The 19,297-nt window shown below is 44.2% G+C and overlaps 1 protein-coding gene across 1 annotated transcript in view; it reads right to left on the bottom strand.

Annotated features, from left to right (window-relative positions):
* cps1 (carbamoyl-phosphate synthase 1, mitochondrial) overlaps window positions 1-19,297 on the bottom strand; it is a 260,110-nt gene that overhangs the window by 51,704 nt on the left and 189,109 nt on the right. The window contains exons 27-29 of the mRNA XM_068036228.1: window positions 18,082-18,149; window positions 7,687-7,762; window positions 2,546-2,623 (exon numbers count right to left, since the gene is read on the bottom strand). Coding sequence (XP_067892329.1) covers window positions 2,546-2,623; window positions 7,687-7,762; window positions 18,082-18,149 — 222 coding nt within the window. The remainder of the gene's footprint in view (window positions 1-2,545; window positions 2,624-7,686; window positions 7,763-18,081; window positions 18,150-19,297) is intronic.

Here is a 19,297-nt window from a genome sequence, read left to right as displayed (position 1 = left end):
GGGAGGAAACCGGAGCACCCGGAGGAAACCCACGCAGACACAGGGAGAACTTGCAAACTCCACACAGGCAGTAACCGGAATTGAACGCGGGTCGCTGGAGCTGTGAGGCTGCGGTGCTAACCACTGCGCCACTGTGCAGTGAGGGAACTAAATGCAATATCTCCACATTTGCAGAGGACACAAAACTGGGTGGGAGGGTGAGTTGTGAGGAGGATGCAGGGTGATTTGGACAAGTTGAGTGAGTGGGCTAATGCATGGCAGATGCAGTACAATGTGGATAAATGTGAGGTTATCCACTTTGGTAGCAAAAACAGGAAGGCAGATTATTATCTGAACGGATATAAACTGAGAGAGGGGAATATGCAATGAGACCTGGGTGTTCTCGTACACCAGTCGCTGAAGGTAAGCATGCAGGTGCAACAGGCGGTAAAAAAAGGCAAATGGTATGTTGGCCTTCATAGTGAGAAGATTCGAATACAGGAGCAGGGATGTCTTGCTGCAATTATACAGGGCCTTGGTGAGGCTACATCTGGAATATTGTATGCAGTTTTGGTCTCCTTATCTGAGGAAGGATGTTCTTGCTACAGAAGGAGTGCAGTGAAGGTTTAAAAGACTGATTCCTGGGATGGCGAGACTGATGTATGTGGAGAGATTGAGTCAGTTAGGATTATATTCGCTGGAATTCCGAAGAGTGAGGGGGATCTCATAGAAACTTATAAAATTCTAACAGGACTTGACAGGGTAGATGCAGGAAGGATGTTCCCGATGGTGGGGGAGTCCAGAACCAGGGGTCATAGTCTAAGGATATGGGGTAAACCTTTCAGGACTGAGATGAGGAGAAATTTCTTCACCCAGACAGTGGTGAGCCTGTGGAATTCGCTACCACAGAAAGCAGTTGAGGCCAAAACATTGTATGTTTTCAAGAAGGAGTTAGATATAGCTCTTGGGTCTAAAGGGGTCAAAGGGTATGGGGAGAAAGTGGGAACAGGTTACTGAGTTGGATGATCAGCCATGATCATAATGAATGGTGGAGCAGGCTCAAAGGGCTGAATGGCCTACTCCTGCTCCTATTTTCTGTTTCTATTTCCACCTCTGAGGGACATTTCCAGGGACAGGTTGGGAATCAGGTTGGCTGCCTGCTCCACAGAGGCTGGCAACAAATTAATCCAATTAAGGCCACATTTAGTGGTCATTTTGAGCCTGTGGCAGGATTTAATCAATGGTGGAGTGGCCCCCCCACCATGTGCTGAGGCTGCTGCCTCATTCGAGGCAGCCTATGGGCAGTAAGCCTGTGGGCCATCAGAGCCAGAGGCTCCATGCCCTATGGCGGAGCCCTGGAATGAAAGGCCACCACCCCACCACCCCACTCCACCACCCCAATGAATAGGCCTGCAGAGGGGATTCCCTTCCATCCCCATGTCCTTACCGGCTTCAGCAGTATTCAGTGCTGCCCTTCTGTGTTTGGCCAGTGAGCGAACCTCCATGTTGAGGTGTGTTTGTGGTCCCCGACCTGCCTCAGCAGCACCCACTTCTCCCAGTGACGCTGTCAAGGATCCAGAATTGCTGGCCTTCTGATTGGGCCTGCAGCTTCGGGAACCCACCTGCCGTCCTTAATAGGATGGCGATTCAGATGCCGCCAATTGGGAGGTTGCCTCCCAGAAGATTGCGCAGTTGTTCTCACTAGCAGCAAGTGCTGGCTCGTGATCCCCGAAGCCCATGGAAAAATCCAGCTCATGTGTATGGGTTTATGTCAGGACACACTGTAATAAGATGTTTGCGTCTTATGGGATACGACACATATGGTCTATGGATCTACGATGGGTCATATTTTAAAATGATAGGACACATTCCAGTAATTTGGTGTTTGGACACATTAGTATTTGACTTGTGGAAAGAACAGACATTAATGGGCTGGTTGGATCTTCTGTATCAGTCAGGGCCTGGCAGCGGAAGCTCAGATGCTACAGGTAACTGATGCATTGTGTTCTTGACACAAATTAAACACTGACTCATTGGGCTGGATTTTCAAAGCTCTTTGGGGTGGGCGAGCAAGGGCGTGGGCACAGATTGAAGATCCCATTCCCAAAAGGCGCCTTTGGATCTGGAGTCAGGTACCTGCTCGCCTCCAATTAACGACTTGTTAAACTCCTCCTCGAGCCTGTTCATGGGTCAGGGAGTGCAAGGGTGCAGTTTCCAATCAGCAAATCAGCACTCCCGAACAGTCTGGTGCAGAGTAGTACACAGGTTCAATATGGGCAGAAGTTAAAGCTTTTTTCAAAATAAGGTGAAACATCTCAGGATCTGGGATCTTGTGTCAGATTGTGCGCATTACCTCTCATTTGGTCGACAAGCCGCATCATGGCTGCCCTCCACCTTTGCAGGCAGCTCCTGCCTCCTGGTGAGACTCGGCATCACGAATTGGGTGCTGAGCTTGCCTCCAGCCCAGTTAGGGCAATTGTGGCACAGGGCTGGGACCCAAAAATTATCCAGGCGTCAAGTTTCTGACCCTGAATTGAAAATCAAACCCATAAAATTTTATCCTTACCTTCCCATCCTTTGAAACTGCATCAACTTCAACCTCTCGAGCTCCTTCAACGAATTTGGTCAGGACAACTGGATGTTCCTGCAGTGAACAGAGAGATGGATTAGTGTTATCAGAATCAATTCTTCTTTGGAAATTCCCAACGAGTGGCTTTTAACAGGAATGGCTTTTTGTGCACAACTGAGAATGTTCGCTGATGATTGTTCAGCACCATTCACAACTCCTCAAGTACTGAAGCAGTCCATGCCCGCATGCAGCAAAACCTGGACAACATTCAGGCTTGGGCTGAAAAGTGTCAAGTAACATTTGTGCCACACAAGTGCCAGGCAATGACCATCTCCAACAAGAGAGAATCTAACCATCTCCCCTTGACATTCAATGGCATTACTATCTCTGAATCCCCCACTAACAACATCCTGGGGGCTACCATTGACCAAAAACTGAACTGAACCAGCTACTTAAATACCATGGCTACAAGAGCAGCTCAGAGGCTGGGAATTCTGCAGTCAGTAACTCCCCAATGCCTGTCCACCATCTACAAGGTACAAGTCAGGAGTGTGATGGAATACTCTCCACCTGCCTGGATGGGTGCAGCTCAAGAAACTCGACATGATCCAGGACAAAGCAGCCTGATTGATTGGTACCCCATCCACCACCTTCAACATTCACTCCCTTCACCACCAATGCACAGTGGCAGCAGTGTGTACCATCTACGACTGCAGCACCTCACCAAGCTTCCTTTGACAGCACCTTCCAAAGCCAAGACCAAAAAAGACAAGGGCAGCTGACGCATGGGAACACCACCAACTGCAAGTTCCCCTCCAAGCCACACACCATCCTGACTTGGAACTATATCGCCGTTCCTTCACTGTCGCTGGGTCAAAATCTTGGAACTGCACTGTGGGTGTACCTACCCCACATGGATTGCAGCGGTTCAAGAAGGCAGCTCACCATTTTCTGAAGGGAAATTAGGGATGGGCAATAAATGTCGTTCTTGTCAGTGATGCTCACATTCCAAGAATTAATAAAATAAATTCCCCATCTTGTGTTCAAAGTGTAAGTGTTATAGTTCCACAAACACATCTGTCCTTTAGTACCTCAGACAAATCTGAACCTAGACGGTGAGTGCCCGCAGTTCTACGCCACAACGCAGGAACAGTGATCAACTCAGCACAATTAAGAACCCACGAGGGAGTCAGAAGAGTCACAGATGTAGGTGGGAAGAGACTGGACCAGCGGAGAAAAGATAGAGTCCAGATAGGAAGAAATGAGTTCAGTTGGGCAGGAGCAGGCTGACACAATGGGTCTGCCAGGACAGTCCCGTTTGTGGATTTTGGGAAGGAGGTAGAAGCGGGCTGTCCGGGGTTGCGGGACTATGAGGTTGGAAGCTGTAGAGGGAAGATCTCCAGAGGAGATGAGGTCAGTGACAGTCCTTTGGACGGTGGCTTGATGTTCGGTGGTGGGGTCATGGTCCAGAGGGAGGTAGGAAGAGGTGTCTGTGAGTTGGCGTTGAGCTTCTGCAAGTTTGTTCAGTTTGCTTACCCACTGTTTTTTTCAGGTTGTTTTTCTTCAGGTTTGCACTTGCTGATGTTCAATATTCAATATATTCACACCTAATCTGTACTAATGCTTTGTCTTTCAACACACCATTAACATATTGTTTGCCTTTGCTCCGTGACCTTTTGGTCAGCTATGTGGCCTGGTCCAATCTGCACCTTCTCCTTTGTTATCTCTTGCCCAACCCCCACCTCACTTGTTTATAATCTGTGACTTTTCTAATATTTGTCAGTTCCGAAGAAGGGTCACTGACCCGAAACGTTAACTCTGCTTCTCTTTCCACAGATGCTGCCAGACCTGCTGAGTGATTCCAGCATTTCTTGTTTTTGTTACAGTAGTACAATGCTTGTTACTGGACTATTAATCCAGAGAATGAGAGTTCAAATCCCACCATGGCAGTTTGAGAATTTAGCTGGGATCAGTAAAAGTGACCACGGCCTTTAGTCAGTCTGGTCGATATGTGATGCCAAGTGGCTAACTCTGAACTGTTGTCTAAGGTAACCTAGCAAGCCACTCAATTGTACCAAATTCTCAGGGAAACAGGGCAGCTAATAAATATCAGCTTTGCCAGCGATGCCTATATTGAGAATTTCTTTTAAATTTCCCATAGAAAGCAAATTGTAATCACTGTATAACAACCAGGAGAGGAAGCCTGGCTAATTTCTTCCTTGCTAAGTCACAGGGATTGAGTTATTTACAGCACACCTCACTGCCACATTCCATTTAACACCAGCGAACTCAGTACTGGCCAGGAATGGAAGCTGGGACTTTCTGGTTTGTATGAACAAACAAAGAACAAAGAACAGTACAGCACAGGAACAGGCCATTCGGCCCTCCAAGCCTGCGCCGATCTTGATGCCTGCCGAAACTAACACCTTCTGCACTTCCGGGGCCCGTATCCCTCTATTCCCTTCCTATTCATGCATTTGTCAAGATGTCTCTTAAATGGCTCAGTAATGAAGTGAGTCGCAGCTTTATCAACTAGATCAGCTGGGGAACTGTGCTTTATATTGCCCAGTCAACCCTGCTAGGTCCTTCTCACCAACATCGAGGGACTTTGTGCCAAATTGGAACAGCTGTCCCACACAGTAGTCAAGCAACAGCCTGACGTAGTCATACTCACCGAATCGTGCTTTACATCCAATGTCCCAAACTCCTCCATACCATCCAGGACAAAGAAGCGTACTTGATCGGCACCCCTTCCACCACCTTCAACATTCACTCCCTCCACCACCGGCGCACAGTGGCAGCAGTGTGTACCACCTACAAGATGCACTGCAGCAACTCACCACGCCTCCTTCAACAAAACCTCCCAACCTGCGACCTCTACTACCTAGAAGGACAAGGGCAGCAGGCGCATAGGAACACCACCACCTGCAAGTTTCCCTCCAAGCCACATACCATCCTGACTTGGAACTATACTGCCGTTCCTTCACTGTCACCGGGTCAAAATCCTGGAACTCCCTTCCTAACAGCACTGTGGGTCTCCCTACACCACATGGACTGCAGCGGGTCAAGAAGGCAGCTCACCACCACCTTCTCAAGGGAAATTAGGGATGGGCAACAAATGTTGGCCTAGCCAGCGATGCGCACATCCCAGATATGAACAAAGGTAACATTATTCATTGATCAGCAACAAACAATGTGTCAGCAATCCAACAACCAACCAGAATGGTTTGCTTTGCAAAGAAACAACACTGAGGTTCACATTATAAATTCATTTATCTCTAAACTGCATAGAGATTTTCAAAGATTAATGGGTTAGAGTTTGCTAAAAAAAAAATACCAGTGTGTGAAGGACGCTCACCATTATTAATGTATAAACAACCAAGCGACTTGTGATGAAAAAGAGATACACCAGGAACTACAAATCACAAGTTGCTGGACAATTTGCCCCTCTCCCATGGTTAGCTTTGGCATTTCAGAGTTAAGAGTCAATCACATGGGGTCTGGAGTCACATGTAGGCCAAACCAGGTAAGGATGTCCAGTTTCTGTCCCTAAAGGACATTAGTGAACCTGATGGGTTTTTATAAAAATCTGGTAGCTTTAGCATTACCACTGACACTAGCTTTTCTATTCCATATTCGTTTAATTAATTGAATGTAAAGTCCATAGTAGCTGTGGTGTGATCTGAACTCGTATTTCCGGATCATTAGTCCAGGCCTCTGGATTGCTAGTCTAGTAACATGGCCATTATGCTACCAAATCCATACACGATGTTCCTGAAATTGATGTATTTGTACATTAACTGTCCATTGAACTTGCCACAGAAAGTCGAGTAGTAATTATCAGCATAAGTGCCCTTTTAAACGTGATAATTGCTAATGATCGTCAATCAACCTCTTCAGCCCAGAAAGTAAACAATTCAAACTGTTGAGTTTCAATCCTTCAGGTTGTAAATTGTTGCTGGAGATTTTAAAAACACCAATTTTTTCATTTGACATCTCCGTCTTCCTTTTCCTTTGTCTCTTTTCTCCTCTTAATCCAGTCTTTCCTTCCCTCTCTTACTTTCTCTTTCTGTACTTGATTTGACTCATTCACTGTCCTTCCCGTTTATTATTCAATTCTTTAATCTCATTGGTTGGGGAAATCAACTGGATGAAACCAGTTAAAACAATCAGTCCTACGATCAGGGGTGTGACCAGAGACATGTGACTGGAGCTCAGGTTTCAGTTTAGAAGATCACTCTGCAGTTGCGGAGGTGAAACAGCAAGCTGGTATTTTAAAGAAACAAAGTTGCTGTAATTGAAACCTGTTTTCTGGAGCCTGGCCCTCAGGGTGCAAGTTGCTACAGCTGTTTTCCGTGACTTAAAGAAGTACTTAAGGCAACATCCGTGGAACTATGCCATCAGACTGTTGCGAGAAACCATGGAGGTTCCGAAAGGGTGTGCAGTTTCGGTGCAGACGCTATCGATGGAGTTCAGATTTCAGGGTAACTACTATTGAATGGAAATCAGCATTTGCATCTTAGAAGTCGGGATTTGGAGATCTACTTGAAAAGTTCAAAAACCTTAAAGATATTGTGGCACTAATTGGTGTTACCTTTGCTGAGAGGACCATCCAGAAGAACTGAGAGATCTATCTTTGTTGCATCTGATAATTAATGTGTAATCTTTAAGCTTGACCATGATTTAACTGTTAGTTCATGTCTAAGTTTTGTTGGTTTTTGTTTGAGTGTTGAAGTAAAACTTACAAAAGTGATATCTTGTCTGTTTGCGTTTTATTTCTAAATTGGGGTCAGTGGGTGGATTGGTTTGTGATCTCCATGGGGATCATAACACTCTCCTTAGGTAGAGGCCTAAACTGTACACAGTACTCCAGACGTAGTCTCACCAAAGTGCTGTACAATTACACTAAGTCCTCCTTACACTTGTACTTGTAACCCCTTTGAAATAAAGGTCAACATACCATTTGCCTTCCTAATTGCTTGCTGTAACTGCATGTTAACTTTCTGTATATCTTGTACAGGGACTGCCATACCCGTCTGAACATCAACATTGTTGTCACCATTTAAAACTGCAGGCTGCTCTTAGCAGCAGAGTGAACATAGTCAGACATCAACACAAGGTAGAATGGGAGCAGGTACCTGAGAGACACGTGCTGCCTCTGCAAGGAATTTCTTCATCTCCGCTGCATCATGAGCCACGTTCATCGCTGAACCACTGTGGAAGTCAAAATGAAACGATGGTGTCAAACCTCTACACATCAGCAAGAACTGGCTGCTAAATTTTACTTACCTACTCATCCACCCACCTCACAGAGCTGACTCAGCCCACCCCGACACAGCTGACTCACTGTAGCACAGCCCCACACTGCCCATGAAGAAAGCTGGCTCAGCAATTCCCTCTGGCTCTGCACAGCACTGGCTCTCAGCTTGTCCACTCCCACCACTGCACACCCATCTCAACTCCCCTGCAATGCAGTTGATTCAGCACCCCACTCACCCCCATCCCACTTGCCCGCATCCTACCCCCAACCGTGCACGCTCAGCAGCTGGTGTGAGAATTGGAAAAAAGTCACACTCAGGAATTTAAGAGAACTCTTCTATATAATGGTATATTGGGAGCTTTACACTGTATTTAACCTGTGCTGTAACGGCACTGGGGTGTATGATGGGACAGTGTAGAGGGAGCTTGACTCGAATCCGTGCTGTACCTGCTTTGGGAGCACAAGAAAATAAGAACAGGAGTTGGCCATTTAGCTCCTTGAGCCTGTTCCACCATTTCAATGGCTTAATGGCTGATCTGCAAGCCAACTCCATTTCCCCGCTTTTTCCCATAACCCTCAATTCCTTTATTTAATAAAAGTTTATTAGTTTCAGTTTTAAAATTACAATTGATGGAGCACCAATTGTCTTTTGTGGAAGAGAGTTCTTCATGTTCCAAGAGAAAGACAGGACTGATCAAAGATAAAACAAGGTCCGGGATGGGGCCTGCAGGAGAGAGAGAGGAGCGACCCAGGATAAAGAAAGGCCTGACAGCAAGACCTATGGGAGAGAGAGAGAAGCGACCCATGATAAAACGAAGCTCGAAAGCAGGACTGCAGGAGAGAGAGAGAGGAGCGACCCTGGATAAAACAAATCCTAATTGCTTGCTGCACCTGCATGTTAGCTTTCAGTGACTTATTGACAAGGACACCCAGGACCGACCCTTTGTACATTTACACTTTCTAATTTCTTACCATTTAAGAAATACTCTGCATATCTATTCCTCCTACCAAAGTGGATAACATCACATTTTTCCACATTATATTCCATCTGCAATGTTCTTGCCCACTCACTAAGTCTGTTCAAATCCACTTGAAGCTGCTTTGCATCTTCCTCACAACACACATTCCCACCAAGTTTTGTGTCATCCTCCTTCTTTCTTTTGGGCCTCCTTATCTCGAGAGACAATGGATACGCGCCTGGAGGTGGTCAGTGGTTTGTGAAGCAGCGCCTGGAGTGGCTATAAAGGCCAATTCTGGAGTGACAGACTCTTCCACAGGTGCTGCAGAGAAATTTGTTTGTCGGGGCTGTTGCACAGTTGGCTCTCCCCTTGCGCCTCTGTCTTTTTTCCTGCCAACTACTAAGTCTCTTTGACTCGCCACAATTTAGCCCTGTCTTTATGGCTGCCCGCAAGCTCTGGCGAATGCTGGCAACTGACTCCCACGACTTGTGGTCAATGTCACACGATTTAATGTCGCGTTTGCAGACGTCTTTATAGCGGAGACATGGACGGCCGGTGGGTCTGATACCAGTGGCGAGCTCGCTGTACAATGTGTCTTTGGGGATCCTGCCATCTTCCATGCGGCTCACATGGCCAAGCCATCTCAAGCGCCGCTGACTCAGTAGTGTGTATAAGCTGGGGGTGTTGGCCGCTTCAAGGACTTCTGTGTTGGAGATATAGTCCTGCCCGATGCCAAGTATTCTCCGAAGGCAGCGAAGATGGAATGAATTGAGACGTCGCTCTTGGCTGGCATACGTTGTCCAGGCCTCGCTGCCGTAGAGCAAGGTACTGAGGACACAGGCCTGATACACTCGGACTTTTGTGTTCCGTGTCAGTGTGCCATTTTCCCACACTCTCTTGGCCAGTCTGGACATAGCAGTGGAAGCCTTACCCATGCGCTTGTTGATTTCTGCATCTAGAGACAGGTTACTGGTGATAGTTGAGCCTAGGTGGGTGAACTCTTGAACCACTTCCAGAGCGTGGTCGCCAATATTGATGGATGGAGCATTTCTGACGTCCTGCCCCATGATGTTCGTTTTCTTGAGGCTGATGGTTAGGCCAAATTCATTGCAGGCAGCCGCAAACCTGTCGATGAGACTCTGCAGGCACTCTTCAGTGTGAGATGTTAAAGCAGCATCGTCAGCAAAGAGGAGTTCTCTGATGAGGACTTTCCGTACTTTGGACTTCGTTCTTAGACGGGCAAGGTTGAACAACCTGCCCCCTGATCTTGTGTGGAGGAAAATTCCTTCTTCAGAGGACTTGAACACATGTGAAAGCAGCAGGGAGAAGAAAATCCCAAAAAGTGTGAGTGCGAGAACACAGCCCTGTTTCACACCACTCAGGATAGGAAAGGGGTCTGATGAGGAGCCACCATGTTGAATTGTGCCTTTCATATTGTCATGGAATGAGGTGATGATACTTAGTAGCTTTGGTGGGCATCCAATCTTTTCTAGTAGTCTGAAGAGACCACGTCTGCTGACGAGGTCAAAGGCTTTGGTGAGATCAATGAAAGCAATGTAGAGGGGTATCTGTTGTTCACGGCATTTCTCCTGTATCTGACGAAGGGAGAACAGCATGTCAATGGTCGATCTCTCTGCACGAAAGCCACACTGTGCCTCAGGGTAGACGCGCTCGGCCAGCTTCTGGAGCCTGTTCAGAGTGACTCGAGCAAAGACTTTCCCCACTATGCTGAGCAGGGAGATTCCACGGTAGTTGTTGCAGTCACCGCCGATCCAGATCCTCTATCTAAACCTGTCGCCTATTTTCTAAGGGTCTGTATCTCTTTACTTCCTGCCCATTCATGTATCTGTCTAGATACATCTTAAAAGACGCTATCGTGCCCGCGTCTACCACCTCCGTTGGTAACGCGTTCCAGGCACCCACCACCCTCTGCGTAAAGAACTTTCCACGCATATCCCCCCTAAACTTTTCCCCTCAATCAGGTCCCCCCTCAACCTCCGTCTTTCTAATGAAAATAATCCTAATCTACTCAACCTCTCTTCATAGCTGGCGCCCTCCATACCAAGCAACATCCTGGTGAACCTCCTCTGCACCCTCTCCAAAGCATCCACATCCTTTTGGTAATGTGGCAACCAGAACTGCACGCAGTATTCCAAATGTGGCCGAACCAAAGTCCTATACAACTGTAAAATGACCTGCCAACTCTTGTACTCAATACCCTGTCCGATGAAGGAAAGCATGCCGTATGCCTTCTTGACCACTCTATTGACCTGCGTTGCCACCTTCAGGGAACAATGGACCTGAACACCCAAATCTCTCTGTACATCAATTTTCCCCAGGACTTTACCATTTACTGTATAGTTCACTCTTGAATTGGATCTTCCAAAATGCATCACCTCGCATTTGCCCTGATTGAACTCCATCTGCCATTTCTCTGCCCAACTCTCCAATTTATTTATATTCTGCTGTATTCTCTGACAGTCCCCTTCACTATCTGCTACTCCACCAATCTTAGTGTCGTCTGCAAACTTGCTAATCAGACCACCTATACTTTCCTCTAAATCATTTATGTATATCACAAACAACAGTGGTCCCAGCACGGATCCCTGTGGAACACCACTGGTCACACGTCTCCATTTTGAGAAACTCCCTTCCACTGCTACTCTCTGTCTCCTGTTACCCAGCCAGTTCTTTATCCATCTAGCTAGTACACCCTGGACCCCATGCGCCTTCACTTTCTCCATCAGTCTACCATGGGAAACCTTATCAAACGCCTTACTGAAGTCCATGTATATGACATCTACAGCCCTTCCTTCATCAATCAACTTTGTCACTTCCTCAAAGAATTCTATTAAGTTGGTAAGACATGACCTTCCCTGCACAAAACCACGTTGCCTATCACTGATAAGCCCATTTTCTTCCAAATGGGAATAGATCCTATCCCTCAGTAACTTCTCCAGCAGCTTCCCTACCACTGACGTCAGGCTCACCGGTCTATAATTACCTGGATTATCCCTGCTACCCTTCTTAAACAAGGGGACAACATTAGCAATTCTCCAGTCCTCCGGGACCTCACCCGTGTTTAAGGATGCTGCAAAGATATCTGTCAAGGCCCCAGCTATTTCCTCTCTCGCTTCCCACAGTAACCTGGGATAGATCCCATCCGGACCTGGGGACTTGTCCACCTTAATGCCTTTTAGAATACCCAACACTTCCTCCCTCCTTATGCCGACTTGACCTAGAGTAATCAAACATCTGTTCCTAACCTCAACATCCTTCATGTCCCTCTCCTCGGTGGATGCAAAGTACTCGTTTAGAATCTCACCCATTTTCTCTGACTCCACGCATAACTTTCCTCCTTTGTCCTTGAGTGGGCCAATCCTTTCTCTAGTTACCCTCTTGCTCCTTATATATGAATAAAAGGCTTTGGGATTTTCCTTAACCCTGTTTGCTAAAGATATTTCATGACCCCTTTTAGCCCTCTTAATTCCTCGTTTCAGATTGGTCCTACATTCCCGATATTCCTTCAAAGCTTCGTCTTTCTTCAGCCACCTAGACCTTATGTATGCTTCCTTTTTCCTCTTAGCTAGTCTCACAATTTCACCTGTCATCCATGGTTCCCTAATCTTGCCATTTCTATCCCTCATTTTCACAGGAACATGTCTCTCCTGCACGCTAATCAACCTCTCTTTAAAAGCCTCCCACATATCAATTGTGGATTTACCTTCAAACAGCTGCTCCCAATCTACATTCCCCAGCTCCTGCCGAATTTTGGTATAGTTGGCCTTCCCCCAGTTTAGCACTCTTCCTTTAGGACCACTCTCGTCTTTGTCCATGAGTATTTTAAAGCTTACGGAATTGTGATCACTATTCCCAAAGTAGTCCCCTACTGAAACTTCAACCACCTGGCCGGGCTCATTCCCCAACACCAGGTCCAGTATGGCCCCTTCCCGAGTTGGACTATTTACATACTGCTCTAGAAAACCCTCCTGGATGCTCCTGACAAATTCTGCTCCATCTAGACCTCTAACACTAAGTGAATCCCAGTCAATGTTGTCTCCTGCAGTGCTGGAGAGCCTCCTATTGGCCCTCCAGCTTCAAGAGCCTGCCACCGTCCTTGATTGGACAGCAAGCCCAACCTTTAGCCACTAATTGGCAAATTCAGGGAAAAGTACTGCTGGGTGACTGTTACCACACAGTGCGAAGTTGTGACCTCCATTTGACCCTGGCGTCAGGGTCTCCACCCAAAGGGCAAAACCCTACCCATGAATGCAAGGATGGGAAATAAACATTTCAGCGAACTTAACATTTCAAAAAGACAGCAGAATGAAAAAGGAGGAGTAGCCAAGATAATATGGGATAACATAAGAACAGTAGTAAGAAAGGATCTTGCTTCAGAAGATCAGCAGGTGAAATCAGTACGGGTGGAGATTATTAGTAACAAACATCAGAAAACGTGGATGGGAGATGTTCTAACAGTCGTTATAGATAGAATATTATGCAAGAAATAATTGAAACTTGTAACAAAGAATGTAATAAACATGGAAGACTTTAATCTTCATCTGGACTGGACAAATCAAATTGGCAAAGATGAGTTTGTAGAATGCTTTTACAACAAGTTCCTATAACAATGCACTGTAGAACCAACTAGTGATAAAGCTATTTTAGATCTAGTACTGTGTAATGAGGCAGAGTTAATTAATAATTTCATAGTAATTTATCCTCTGGGAAAAAGTGATCATAATACAATTGAGTTCCATATTAAGTTTGAGAGGGACATACTCAAGTCCAAAACAAGAATCTTAAACTTCAACAAAGTTAAATGGGTAAATAGACAAAAAGGTATGGAGGTAATTATTTAAAATTTTCAACAAAAAAAATTCCATTAATAAACAAAAACTTAGCAAGAAAATCCATCCATGGCTTATTAGGAAAGTTAAAGGCAGTATTAGATTAAAATAAGAGGCTTATAATGTTGCAAAGCATCGTGGTAAGCCTGAGGATTAGGATATTTTTAGAAACTGGCAAAAAGAAACCAAAAAGTTGATTAAAAAAATGAAAAAATACAATGACAGCAAACTAGCCAGGAATAGAAAAACCTTTTACAAATATATAAAAAGGAGGAGAATAGCTAAAGTAAATGCTGGTCCCTTAGAGGCAGAGACAGGAAAAATTATCATGGGGAATGAGGAAATTGCAGAGACCTTGAACAAATATTTTGCAGTTGCCTTCACAGTCAAAGGCACAAATTACATACCAGAAATCGAGCATAAACATGGGGCTAATAGGAGTGAGGAAATTAAATTAATATCAGCAAAGCTAAAGTATTACAGTAACTTAAGGGACTAAAAGCCGACACATCCCCAGGGCCTGATGGCTCACATCCTTGGCTTCTAAAAGAGGTAGCTGCAGAGATAGTGGATGCACTGGCTATGATTTTCCAAAAGGAAGTCTGAACAATGCACTTAGAAGATCATAGTATGATCAGACAGAGTCAATGTGGTTTTATGAAAGGGAAATCATGTTTGCCAAATTTATTTCAAAGTTTTGAGGATGGAACTAGTCAGGTAGATAAAGGGGAGCCAGTAGATGTATAATACTTGGATTTCCAAAAAGCATTCAATAAGGTGTCACACAAAAGGTTAGGTAAGGGCTTGTGGAGATGGGGGTCATATATTATCATGGATGGAGGATTGGTTAATGGACAGAAAGTAGACAGTAGGTAGAAGTGGGGCATTTTCAAGTTGGCAGGCTGTGACTAGTGGAGTGCCGCAAGGATCAGTGCTGGGGCCTCAGCTATTTACAATCTATATTAATGACAGAGTAATGTATCCAAGTTTGCTGATGATACAAAGCTAGATGGGAATGTAAGTTGTGAGGAGGACACATAGAGGCTGCATAGAGATATAGACAGGTTAAATGAGTGGGCAACAAGGTGGCAGATGGAGTATAATGTGGGGAAGTGTGAGTTTATTCGCTTTGGTAGTAAGAATAACAAGCAGAATATTTATAAGAGGCATGTAACTTTTAAATATTGATGTTCAGAGAGACTTGGGCATACTAGCACTAGGAACACAGAAAGTTAGCAGGTACACATCAATTAATTAGGAAGGCAAATAGCATGTTGGCCTTTATGGCATGGGAATTGGAGTACAAGGATAAGGAAGTCTTGCTACAATTGTATAGGGCTTTGGTGAGACCACACCTAGAATAGTGTCTGCAGTTTTGATCTCCATTTCTAAGGAAGGATACACTTACATTGGCAGTGGTACAGCAAAGGTTCACTTGATTGGTCCCTTGGATGAAAAGGTTGTCCTAAGATGAGTGGCTGAGAAAATGTAGGTCTATACTCTCTGGAGTTTAGAAGAATGAGAGGTGATCTCATTGAAGGGGCTTAATAGGGTATCTAATTTCTCCTTAAATGCATTTATGCTATTTGCCCGAACTACGTCTGTGGTAGCAATTTCCATTCTCTGCATAAAGAAGTTTCTCCTGAATTCTTTATTGGATTTATTAGTGATTATCTTATATTTATGGCCCCTAGATTTGGCCTCTCCTATCAGTGGAAACATCTTCTCTATGTTTATCCTGTCAAATCCTTGCAGAATCTTAAGGACCTCTATCAGATCAACCCTCAGCCTTCTCTTTTCTAGAGGCCTAGCCTGTTCAATCTTTTCTGATCAGTATAACCTCTCAGTTCTGGTATAGTTCTTGTAAATCTTTTTTTACACCTTTTTTGTCCTTTTTAATAATATGGAGACCAGAGCTATGCACAGTATTCTAATTGTGGCTTAACCAAAATGCTACACAAGTTTAACATAACTCCTCCACTTTTTAATTATAGTCCTCTGGGAATGAACTTGGTTTACTTTCTTTATGGCTGTATGCACCTGTGTTGCTACTTTCAGCGATTTGTGCATGTAAATTCCTAGGTCCATCAACCCTATTTGGACTCTAATTTTCCAGAGAGAGTCTGTGACCTTCGTATTCTCCCTGGCAGAATATACAACCTTACACTTACCTATATTGAAATTCATGTGCCACGTGTCCTCTCATTCTGCAAGTTTAATAAGTCTTGTCTTTTGCCATAATATTCACCAGTATTAACTATACCCACAATTTGATGCCATATGCAAATTTTGAAATCATACTTGCAGAGGGACCATACACTGTGTCTAATTAGTGTTATTCATGGGAATGTTTGATGGGACAGTGTAGACAGAGCTTAGCTCAGAATCTAATCTGTGCTGCATCTGCCTTGGGAGTGTTTGTGCACTCGAACATAAACATCCCTCACTTCGGTAGGCATAAAATATATAAAGCAGTTTAAAAAGTCCATATAAAGCTTATCATCCTGGAGGCAAAGAGAAGAATATTTGAAAAAAGGGCCAGAAAAGACAATCAATGTTCCATCCCAATATGGTGCAACCTACATGCAGCACCAACCCTCCTCCCTCACGGGTCACAAAATGTTCTAGGGAAATGAAATAATTATAGGCCAATATAAGAAAATAACTTTGCAAAGTTCCTCTCTGGCTCCTGAGCTTCAGGAGACCAGTGGCTGATACCACTTTCCCAGTCAGCCCACCTAGACTCTATATCGAGAGAGCTTGCTCTCAGGAACCTGACTATTCCCTTTTGAATGCTTACAGCCAAAACATACTCACCTAATTCCAAATTTTGGTGATACTTTGTGAAAAAAACCACCTAATTCAATTCTTTTGCAAATTTTACAGACGCACCCATCCCCACGCAGACTGAACCTAATCTCATCATTTCAAAGACGACAATCAAATCCCATTGTGCAATCATTTTCACTTTTTCAGGGTTAAAAGCTCTAGCTATCTAATGATACCTGAGGGTCTTTAAACAAGTTAGCAATCAAAAGTGGGCCTTGACTGAACCATTTCCAGAATCTCAGTTTCTCCAACCATACAAGCTGGACAGTATTCTAGATGTGATCAGATCAAAGTCTTATACAATGTAAGGATAATATTGCTATTTTCTGTGTTTATTGTCCGTTCAGGGATGAGATCTTTAAAGACTTCTGAACAATAACCCCCAGACTTCTCGTGCACAACAGCCTTGACAAAAGCACTACACATGCCTAAAATTGCTCCTGCCCAAAGGCATCATCTTGAATATGTCTATATTGAAACCCATCTGTCAGACCTCTTCATGTAATTTGTTCATATTTTTCATCCAAGGTCCTAACATCCCCCTAAATGTGTGTGTCAACAGCAAATCATTAATCTATTCCCAATACATTCATCCAGATCATTAATAAAAGATGGAAAAGAGCAGGGATCGCTGCATGACTCTATTAGTGACCAGCCCCATTACTTTTCATCTGAGCCAATATAACCAATTTCCTAACCAACCTAAAGTCTGCCCACAAATCCTACAAGATGCAGTCTTGTACAACCAATTTTATGAAAGGCTTTTGAAAATCCAGATACACAATACTGACAGAGCTTCCGTCATTCAATAACATTGTAACCTCAAAATACAATTGTGATGATCACTGTTCACTACGACCAACCACATCTTTAAACTCTTCTCCCTCACATCTTAAGGCTCCTTGGAATATTACCATGACAAAAAGTGCTAAATAAGGGCAATGTTACTTTTGCTGGAATCTAGTTAAGGGGGTGGTCAGTTGACTTGAATACAGTGCAACGTAGTTAACCATAACCATGACTGCAAACGCCACCTTGGGCCAACCATGAGCCATTCACATGGTTATGGCAATAAGGAACAGGTATATAGGAAGCTCACATTAATAAATCCAAGACAGAGTACTTAGAAATACATTTCTGAAATTGCTTTAGGAAATGTAAAGCTCACTCAAGCTCATACTTTACACTTGCTCCAATCAACCCTCAGATTTATCTTAAATGAGCTGCCTAAATCCTACAAGGAACAGCTGGAACATTATCGGAGGGCAACAATTGGCTTCAGGCAGAGCTGCCAACTCCTGGAGATTACACTGTGACTCCTGCCGGAGACTCCATGTGCGTTGAAAGGCAGGGTTGAGCTAAATTATGACATCCCCCTACAGTTAAATGGTCTGTCAACACTCACCATCTAGGTTCAGACATGAAGAATGGCCATTTGAGTGAGCAAGTCAGCACCTTCAAAATAGGGCATCAGGACAGAGAAAAAGGAAAAACTACTGGATAACAAGCTGCCATAAAACTCAGTTTTGTACCCAAAAGCGTGCACAGATTAGATTTTGGCATCTTACATAAAATAAAGCTGACACTTCTCACAGATTTTAAGTGGAGCCAAATGCCCGAAATTAATAACTTTACCTTAGGACATAAGATGGCCGCAGCAAGCAGGGGTAGCCCACAGTCTCAGCAAATGAGAGTGCATCATCCTAGCATAAAAAAATGAGTCAGTCAGTGAAACGGCTACTTATTGTACACCAAACATTCTTCTCACACAGAGATCTGGGAATCCACAACACAGCCTTCCACATCCCAAGACAGAGAAGCTGGATTAAAGTTTCATCAGAATTGCAATTCTGATCCAGGGTCGATACCTGGAACATTAACCAGTCCTTTCCCAAGGGCTGGCTGACCTGTTGTATGTTCCCAGTATTTCCTGTTCCTTTTCCCTTTGCACTTCTCATACTTAATGTTGAATGGAAACAATGTCCAAATAACTAACCAATAGCAGATTCCCATGTTACAACACAGGTGTAAAAATGACAGCTGAGTTTACAGACTTGTAATTAGGCAGCACGGCGTAAATATAGAAATAGAAAGGAAAGAAGTACCATATTAGAGAGGAGCAGACTAAGAAAGACTATGAGGAATACAAAGACAGGTTTAGAATGCTTTTTGTAAACGCACAAAGTGAAGTGAGCTACAAGCACAAACAGCTATGTGGGAATATGATGTAGTGGCAATAGTATAAACATGGCTTAAAAATGGTGAGGATTGGGTGCTTAATACTCACATATGAGGAAAGTTCAGAAAAGATAAGGAAGACAAAAGGGAGGTGAGGTGGCAGTACTGATCAGGGAAGTGTTGCAAAGGGAGAATGTCCTTGAGGGGCCAAGGACAGAATTCATTTGGTTAGAGTTGAGAAGCAAAAAAGGTATGATCACATGACTGGGGGTATTCTATAGGCCTCCAAATAGTGAGAGAGACAGAGACAGAGAGATAGAGGAGAAAATCTGCAGGGAAATCACAGAAATATACAAGAACTATAAAGTGGTGATAATGGGGGATTTTAATTACCCAAATATCAATTGAGATAATGTTAAGAATAAAATGTTAGGGGGAGGAATTTCTCAAATGTGTTCAGGAGAACTTCCTTGACTAGTATGTTCTCAGTCCAAATAGGAAGGAGGCATTGCTGGATCTGGTGCTGGTGCTGGAGAATGAAACAAGTCTCTGTGGGCTAACACTTGGGCAAAAGTGATCATTGTATCATAAGGTTTAGTTTAGTAATGGAGAAGAGCAAGGAACAATCGAAAGTAGAATTTCTAAATTGGAACAGGGCTAACTTTAATGGGAT

This window comes from Heterodontus francisci, chromosome 7, assembly GCF_036365525.1.
Source record: "Heterodontus francisci isolate sHetFra1 chromosome 7, sHetFra1.hap1, whole genome shotgun sequence".
In the NCBI taxonomy this organism is placed as follows: Eukaryota; Metazoa; Chordata; class Chondrichthyes; order Heterodontiformes; family Heterodontidae; genus Heterodontus; species Heterodontus francisci.
Note: the sequence above shows the minus strand (reverse complement) of the source record. Positions and strands in the feature narration are given on the sequence as shown.